The sequence below is a fragment of the Camelina sativa genome, chromosome 16 (assembly GCF_000633955.1).
Source record: "Camelina sativa cultivar DH55 chromosome 16, Cs, whole genome shotgun sequence".
NCBI classification, from domain to species: Eukaryota; Viridiplantae; Streptophyta; class Magnoliopsida; order Brassicales; family Brassicaceae; genus Camelina; species Camelina sativa.
This window is the reverse complement of record NC_025700.1, coordinates 7,398,446-7,407,917: the sequence shown is the minus strand read 5'-3', so window position 1 is coordinate 7,407,917 and position 9,472 is coordinate 7,398,446. Positions and strand designations below refer to the sequence as shown.

At 38.5% G+C, this 9,472-nt stretch overlaps 1 protein-coding gene across 1 annotated transcript; it reads right to left on the bottom strand.

Moving 5' to 3' along the window:
* LOC109129566 lies at positions 3,058 to 4,009 on the bottom strand. Its single transcript, XM_019237915.1, has 2 exons — positions 3,587 to 4,009; positions 3,058 to 3,489 (listed from the first exon to the last, which is right to left on the bottom strand). The coding sequence occupies exons 1-2, from the start codon at positions 3,888 to 3,890 to the stop codon at positions 3,413 to 3,415; spliced, it is 381 nt and encodes a 126-aa protein (XP_019093460.1). The 5' UTR covers positions 3,891 to 4,009; the 3' UTR covers positions 3,058 to 3,412.

The following is a 9,472-nucleotide window of genomic DNA, read 5'->3' as shown; positions in this document are numbered from 1 at the left end:
CAATTATGTGATGAAGGTCTGAGAGTGATATTCACAAAGATTGATTGTCAAGTTGTAGATGAAAACAATAAAACAGTGCTGTTTGGTGTAAGTTCTGGTAACAACTACTACATGTGGAAGCCCTCATCAACGTGTTTAGCTGCGACTGTGTCTGAAGTAGAACTCTGGCATAAGAGATTGGGTCATATGAATGTTCAGGGTCTCGTGAAGATTGTTAATGGGGGTTTAGTTCGAGGTGTGCCTAAGCTTGGTGATAAGCTAGACTCTGTATGTGAAGCTTGTAACAAAGGAAAGCAAATAAAGGTGAATCACAAAAAAGTTCCTGATATAGCTTCAAAAAGGGTACTTGAATTAATTCATATGGATTTGATGGGTCCAGTGCAGATAGAGAGCATTAACGGAAAGATGTATATTTTTGTTCTGGTTGATGATTTTCAAGGTACACATGGGTACGGTTCCTGAGGGAAAAATCAGAAGCAGTGGAAAGCTTTAAGATTCTTGCATTACAGCTTCAAACTGAAAAAGGAAACATTATTCAGATCAGAAGTGATCATGGAGGTGAGTTTCAGAATGAGGAATTTAAGAGATTCTGCCACAGACAAGGAATTCGACATCAGTATGCAGCTCCAAGAACACCACAGCAGAATGGGGTTGTAGAACACAAGAATTGAACATTACAAGAGATGGCACGAGCCATGCTACATGGAAATAATGTTCCACAAAAATTTTGGGCAGAGGGAGTGAGCACTGCATGCTACGTGATCAATAGGGTCTATGTCAAACCAGGCACCAAGACTACTCCCTATGAGATTTGGAAAGGCAAAACCCCAAACTTTGCTTATTTTCACATTTTTGGATGTGTGTGCTACATACTAAATGATAAGGATCACTTGGGGAAATTTGATTCTAGAAGTGATGAAGGGTTGTTCTTAGGGTATGCAACAAATAGTACTGCTTTTAGAGTCTATAGCAAGAGGACCATGATGGTAGTTGATTCTGTTAATGTAGTATTTGATGATAGGAGTAAAACTGTGCTAGTTCGTATGGAAGGAGATGAACAGGATGTTCAACAGGTTCCAGCTGTAGAACCGCTTACTCAGAAGAAAACAGAAATTCCTGCATCCTGTGTTGAAGGTGAACAGGATAAACCATCAAAGATGTTAACTGATGCACCACATCAACTGCAAGTACATAAAAATCACTCCGCTGCAGATTTGATTGGGAACATGGATGAGAGAACCACCCGTCATGTTAAACTAAACTTTCAGGAAATGCTGCAACAATCTTGCTTTGTAGCACATATCGAATTGCTCCAACACTTCTGTTTTGTCTCTCAGATTGAACCAAAGAATGTCATAGAAGCTCTTAATGATGAGTTCTGGTATAATGCATGTCATGAGGAGTTAGAGCAGTTCACAAGACTTTATATGTGGGATCTTGTACCAAAGCCTTCTCATGTGAATGTAGACGGCACAAAATGGATTTTCAAGAACAAGATTGACAATGAAGGAAACATAGTTCGCAACAAAGCCAGGCTAGTCGCTCAAGGATACTCACAAGTTGAAGGTGTAGACTTCGATGAGACTTTTGCTCCTGTTGCACGCCTAGAGTCTATTCGTTTGTTACTTGGTATGGCATGTCTGCTCAACATACGGTTGTACCAAATGGTATGTTAAGAGTGCGTTTTTGAATGGTCTGCTACAAGAAGAGGTTTACGTTTCACAGCCAAAAGGATTTGAGGATCCACATCATCCTGACTATGTTTACAAACTCAAAAAGGCCCTTTATGGACTCAACCAGGCTCCTCAGGCATGGTATGAGCGACTGACACAATTTCTGCTACAGACAGGCTTTGTAAGAGGAAGTGTTGATAAAACACTTTTCATACATCAAATTCCTTCTGCAATATTGATTGTCCAAATCTATGTTGATGATATAGTATTTGGGAGCACTAGCAAGGAACTGGTTGATAAGTTTGTAAAGACAATGACTAAGGAGTTTGAAATGAGTATGTGTGGAGAACTGAGTTACTTTTTAGGACTTCAAATTACACAGTCCGACAAAGTCTTTTTTATCTCCCAGAGTACATATGCCAAACAGCTTGTGAAACGTTTTGAAATGCAGACTAGTAAGCCCAAAACAACTCCTATGAGCACATCTTGTATCCTCACTAGAGATGAAGACGGTCCAAAAGTGGATGAGAAATTGTACAGTGGAATGATCGGTAGCTTACTGTATCTTACAGCAAGCCGACCAGATTTGTGCTCGATATCAATCCAGTCCTCGTCTGTCACACTTAACTGTTGTCAAAAGAATCATCAAATTTGTTAAAGGTACGCTAGACCATGGTTTGTACTACACAAAACAAACTAATTCGAGTCTTGTTGGTTTTTGTGATGCAGATTGGGCAGGATCGACAGATGATCGGAGAAGTATAACTGGTGGATGTTTCTTCCTAGGAAACAATCTCATTGCATGGCATAGCAAGAAACAAAACTGTGTCTCGATGTCAACGACAGAGTCTGAATACATAGCAATGGGTAGTTGTTGCACTCAACTTCTTTGGATGAAGCAAATGCTTGCTGATTACGGTATCACCACTCAAACTCTCTTGATTCATTGTGATAACACTAGTGCCATTAACATAGCTAAGAATCCGGTTCAACACACTCGCACAAGACACATTGACATTCGGCACCATTTCATACGTGAATTAGTTGAAGGGAAGCTTGTGGAACTACTTCATGTTGATTTTGAGAAACAGTTGGCTGATATATTTACTAAAGCACTAGATGTGGTCACATTTGCTCACTTGAAAAATTCGCTTAGTATTGGGGAATGCTATCTATCATACCCATCAAGAGATCGTTGTTCGGGGTTTTGTTCCGCACTACTCTTGTCTCTATATTTGTGTTCTTACAGGTAGTTCTCACACTATGACTTGGTGATGACTCACTTTCCCTGTTTCCTTTGGTAACTCATGGACCTCTCACTTTTGTACTCTTGGGTGGTTATATAAGTTTCATCAAAAAAAAAAAATTGTCGTAGTTAGACCAGTGATCCTCATGTGTCTTGCTAATAATGAACGGGTGAGCTCTTCTACCTCAGTTGTTAATTTACTACATGTGCACAGATTGACCAGTGATCCTCTTGTGTCTTGTTAATGATGAACGGATCAGCTTGTCTGGTCCACAATGTGGTATGTCACAACAAAAAAAAAGGGACTAATGCATAGAAGTGATGTCCATTGGTGAGTTTAAAAGTCGTACAATGTCATGGGGAGAGTGATGTCTTCATTGTTCTGTTGTGTGATGCTCCTGCTCTTTTAATGTCCGAAGGTGAGTATGTGTTGATTACGGTGCGGAATGTGATCTTGGTGAGTTTTTGATGGTGCTTGTTTATAAGCTGCTTCCTATTTTTTTTTCCCTATTTCTGATTCTCTTTGCGATCTTGAAGGTTGTGGTTCCTTGCTGGATAGCATCCCTTTGGCTAATACATGTGTTGTGTGGTCGCAGAATTTAATCTGTTAGGCCTACTCGAATACAAAACAAAAAATAAAAATAAATGGGCTTTGTCTATGTCTTGCCTTGCTGGATTGTGAAAGGCTCTTTGGCCATGTTATTGCCGTAACACAAACCCTCGCTGTACCACTCATCTCCCGCCGCCGACGGTTGTGCTCCACTTCTTGGCAACTGCTGCTTATGCCGTCGCTTCCACCCGATGGCGTCCTCGTCCTCATCTCGTCGTATTTTTCCATCCCGTGCCGCTGCTCCTCGTCGCTTGTCCTCTCGCCGTCGCACTAACGGTCCAAACTTGGCTCTTCGTGATGACTCGCCTGCTCCGGGTTCTTCTTCTCCGCCTCCAGTTGCTCCACCGCCGGCTGAACCCATGGATCTGGGTGATAGTGACGCTACAGCTTCCGCGGCTGGATCTGATGTTTCTGCATGTCCTCCAACCTTCAATCTTGCTACTGCGTGTCCCTATGCTGGTGATTCCTGTCTCACAATCACCCACCGCGGCTGGGTGATTGTGTTTCAAATCGTTTGCTTGTTGCTGCTCGCGACCGCCGATACCCCACCTTGACGAAGCCGACGAAGCACTCTCACAATCTCCGTTTTGCATCTCCTCAAGCTGCTCGTCGTTTCCGGATTTTTGATGGGAGAAAGCTTATTGCTCAAAAATATCTTCCCTTGGGTGTTTCTTCCATGAATGGTGCTCAGCAGTTGATTGACAAAGCTGGGTTGCTTCGCACTGTGCAAGATGTGGAACCTTTTAATCTCCAAGTGGTGTATGAGTTCTATGCCAACCTTGCTGATTTGGATGTCCGCACCAATGGGTTCACACAAGTGTATCTTCGTGGTAAGATGTTTGAATTCTCCACTTCCATTATCAATCGCCTGATTGCTACTGATCTATCAACTCCTATGCTTTCAACGTGAGGTTCCTGTGTATTCCACTGATACGTTTATTAGAGAGGAAAAAGAGAATAAGAACCTAAGGAATATGTCAAGAAGACAAGCGTGCTTCAAGCTACTTTAAGGAGAAGCTAAAGAGAATGTTTAAGGAACTTTAACACTCAAATAGACTCGTGAATGTCCAAGCTTAACCTCCAATATCTCTACACTTAAGCTGGAGGAAGAGTATTAGACTTGATGGAAGAAGTAACAAAGAAGTAGAATGATATCAAGACTCCATCTAGGCTTCAGGTATCATAAAGGGCCGAATTGTGTCCAATGAAGGCTCAAGATAATTCTACTCTTACTAAAGCTAAGGGAGAAGAAGATAGAAGCATCTAGAAAGCCCATCCAAGCCCATGAAAGAATGAGAGGGAAAGATGTCGAATAAGTTAAAGGAAGGCAAGTGGGAGCAAGTGGGAGCAAAGAGACGTTGGGAGTGGTTCCCTACACTCTTTGGGCGTTCATGAAGCTCCCCCTCTCTTCTCATGTCACTTTCACTCTTTGTCTTATGTTTACAATTCAAATCTCTTTCTTTACCTATATATAAAGGCTTTGTGACTACTTTGTAACACACATATATTGAATACAACTATTTCCTCTATCTAATTTATTACTCTCTTCTCTCTACATATGCTTAACTAATAATCATAATGTAGATTAGTTAGAGAGTGATTTGTTAGAGACTGTCCTTAAAGGCAGTCTAATACTTGTTAAATACACTATAAACTCTTCTTTATTTAGTAGTTAATCTCTAGTGTATCTAGTGAATTCCATCACAAGTTGATGGCTTGTTCACCTTAGAAATGAATTCTCTTTTGTGTGGGTAAAGGGGGAATCAATCGCTAATTGATTGTTTACTCTTTCTTGTGAGCTTTGTCTCATAAAACCAACATGGTATCAGAGCCTAGTTGCTCTCTTGGTTCCTTAAGAACTCATTTCTAATGTTTGCTATTTTTCTTTCTTGTCTTAAAGATCTTTTCTTTCACATCTTGTTGTTGCAAGCTTGTGTTCTTGGTTTTGTTGGTATGCCCAAATCCAAGCTTGAGGAAGGGAAAGATCTAGTTTTTGCATCACCATTTAGCTTAGTCAAATAGATTAAAGTTTGTTCTAAAGATGCATCTCTGTAACCAATAGACAAATGGTTGTTCCATAGGTTCATTTATTTTTATTTTGCAGTTGACCACGAAAATCATCTTCAATATGATATTTTGTGAGTCTTGTTCAGTTAAAACCATCGAAAATCACTTGTTCATGTGTTATTTCGTGGGTTAAGTTGCTCAAAACATATGTCTTATGTCTTCACCGTTGGATAAACTAATTGTCCAAATGGTCCATAAGTTTCAGCCATTAAAGCACCAAATTCTCAATGACTATTGGATGCTCTTGGTTGTTAAAGCTTCCGCAAAACTCAAGAAAACAGAGCAGAACTCTGTCCATTTGAACTCTTGAGCAAACTCTCTATTCTCTACTCTCTATACTCCTAATACTCTTGCTTTAATACTCTATATTCTCTGGTTACTTATTCTTGGTTACTTATACTCTATATTCTCTGGTTACTTATTCTTGGTTACTTATTCTTGGTTACTTATTCTTGATTACTTATTCTCTAAATTCTCTTTTTATTTTGAGTAATTTACTCTATTCTCTAATCTCTCACCATATCTTGATTAGAATCTGTCTTAATCTCAAACAGGTTCATTCTTTAAAGATGGTGAGGTTGTTGGCACATCACAATGCTTGGAAGTTAGAACCAATGGCCATCAAACTGGTGGAAGGTAATGAATCAGCTCCAAAAGCATGTGTGGTAGTGTAAAAGTTGTTAAGAGCTGGTTGAATGTGCACTAGTTAAGATCCTCTAGGCACAAGGTTTCAAGACTCAAAGACATGGCCCAAGCCATGACCAAGTCAAGAGAGTGGTCCCAAAGATGATTCAAACCATATCTCTAATTTAAAAAGGCTACCTTCTAAACTCTACCTTTTAAATTATTTAAATTCATCTTATTTCAAGTTTTGTTCAATTTGAATTTCAAGTTTGAATTTATTTAATTCTATATTTATCTAAAAATATTTTATTTCGTTTTTAAAATAATTTTAAAATTATTTTAAATTCGTTTTAAATATTTTCTTAACATATATATAGTATTTAAGGAGAAATAAAAACCATTACCTTATTTATCTTAATTCTCTCAATTGGTTTCTCAAGTTTTATTTAGTGTTTTCTTAAACCCCACTACATATACTTTAAAATTTTCTTTAAATCTCGTGATGAAGGTTTAAAGGAGAGGAGGAATGTGTGANAAAGATGGTGAGGTTGTTGGCACATCACAATGCTTGGAAGTTAGAACCAATGGCCATCAAACTGGTGGAAGGTAATGAATCAGCTCCAAAAGCATGTGTGGTAGTGTAAAAGTTGTTAAGAGCTGGTTGAATGTGCACTAGTTAAGATCCTCTAGGCACAAGGTTTCAAGACTCAAAGACATGGCCCAAGCCATGACCAAGTCAAGAGAGTGGTCCCAAAGATGATTCAAACCATATCTCTAATTTAAAAAGACTACCTTCTAAACTCTACCTTTTAAATTATTTAAATTCATCTTATTTCAAGTTTTGTTCAATTTGAATTTCAAGTTTGAATTTATTTAATTCTATATTTATCTAAAAATATTTTATTTCGTTTTTAAAATAATTTTAAAATTATTTTAAATTCGTTTTAAATATTTTCTTAACATATATATAGTATTTAAGGAGAAATAAAAACCATTACCTTATTTATCTTAATTCTCTCAATTGGTTTCTCAAGTTTTATTTAGTGTTTTCTTAAACCCCACTACATATACTTTAAAATTTTCCTTAAATCTCGTGATGAAGGTTTAAAGGAGAGGAGGAATGTGTGAACATTCTCATGAGAAACACAAGATAAAGCAAAGAGATCCATAAAGAGGAGAAATCAAGTCGTGAAGGACTAAATAAGGGAATGGAAACACTTAAGAGGAAGGAGCCAACTCTCATTCTAGTTACTCTACTCTCGGCAACAAGAAAATCTCTGCCGAAGCGTCTCAAAGATCGACACATACGGAGGTCTTTCACGGTTATTCAGCTTCCACGTTCTTCACAAAATTGTAGAACATTGAGTTGTCTGTCCACTAGAGGTGCGATCATCCCAATCGGAGCAACCGTTCACGAGTTATGCTCGTTTGAGTGGAGATATATCAGTCTGGCGCGACTGAAGAAGCACTCGGCCATTGAGAGAAGTTGAGGGTCGAGTGGCCATTGAATGGACAAGAACAAAGCTGAAAAAGAAGCTACATTGAAGTGCTTACTGGAATGATTGGTCCATTGTTTGAGCTGAAGTAGGGTTTACACAAACCTACAAGATTGGTTCTCATTAACCATTGAAGCCAATCTTGAGGGGGAGAAAGGTGTAAACTACCCTTATGGAGCGATAGAAGCAGTTTGAGGCAATTATGCTTCAAAGGAGTGTTGGATTGGGTTTAAGAAGTCATCAAACATTAAGAGGAGACCCATGGGGCAGAAACTCAAGTGGTGGTGCAAAGATTGTCTCAACAAACAAATTTCAACAAGAAGATCAAAGGCTATCTCTAAACCCTTAACTCTTTCAATATATTTAATTCATTAACCACATTTTAATCAGATTAGTCATGCATTGAAGTGAATTTTTCATGCTTAGAATCTGAATTTAGAAAACATTTTTTTAGGTTGTGGTTTTAGAGAATTTTCTTTTATTAAATCAGATTATTAATATTTAATTTGTCATGTTTAAAGTTTGAGTTTAGAAATTAAATTCATGGTTAAAATCTGAAATTTATCTTGTTGAATTATGAGTTTATAAACTGAATATGAAACCGGATTTAGGATGATTTGAAATTGAATTTGCATGTTTGAAATTTGAGTTTTTAGTCATGTGTTAAACTGAATTTAGACCTAGTAAAACCTAGTGCATGCTTAATGTTATTTTTATGATAAACATACTTAAGATCATTCTTTACATAGTTTGCTGAAGGTGTTAAAGAAAAGAAGGCCACGTGGAAGCTAGATGACAAGAAGAGAAGCAATGGGAAGAATTCCAAGCAAGAAGACAAAGCTATCCCACATTCAAACCATGGCCATAGCTACATCATTCAACCATGAAGGCTATACTCTTTTTCCCTTGGCAAAGTTTTATCCCAAGTGGTTTTCTTTGCTAAGGTTTTTAATGAGGTAGTTCTTTGTGTGTTGCAAGCTTGGTCTTTGGTTCCCACCGCCCAAGCTTGAGGGGGAGTATTAGAGAGGAAAAAGAGAATAAGAACCTAAGGAGTATGTCAAGAAGACAAGGCTGTGCTTCAAGCTACTTTAAGGAGAACCTAAGGAGAATGTTTAAGGAACTTTAACACTCAAATAGGCTCGTGAATGTCCAAGCTTAACCTCCAATAACTCTACACTTCAGCTTGAGGAGGAGTATTAGACTTGATGGAAGAAGTAACAAAGAAGTAGAATGATATCAAGGCTCCATCTAGGCTTCATGTATCATAAAGGGCCGAATTGGTGTCCAATGAAGGCCCAAGATGATTCTACTCTTACTAAAGCTAAAGGAGAAGAAGATAGAAGCATCTAGAAAGCCCATCCAAGCCCATGAAAGAATGAGAGGGAAAGATGTCGAATAAGTCAAAGGAAGGCAAGTGGAAGCAAGTGGGAGCAAAGGGATGTTGGGAGTGGTCCCCTACACTCCTTGGGCGCTCATGTGGGCAAAGAGACGTTGGGAGTGGTCCCCTACACTTCTTGGGCGCTCATGAAGCTCCCCCTCTCTCCTCATGTCACTTTCACTCTTTGTCTTATGTTTACAATTCAAATCTCCTTCCTTGCCTATATATAAAGGCTTTGTGACTACTTTGTAACACACACATATTGAATACAAGTATTTCCTCTATCTAATTTATTACTCTCTTCTCTCTACATATGCTTAACTAATAATCATAATGTAGATTAGTTAGAGAGTGATGTGTTAGAGGCTGTCCTTAAGG

Coding starts and splice junctions, on each gene's coding strand:
- LOC109129566 (XM_019237915.1), bottom strand. CDS start 3,890: ATGGGTTCAGCCGGCGGTGGAGCAACTGGAGGCGGAGAAGAAGAACCC. Junction 3,490..3,586: donor GCCTTTCACAATCCAGCAAG/GCAAGACATAGA, acceptor CACATGTATTAG/CCAAAGGGATGCTATCCAGC.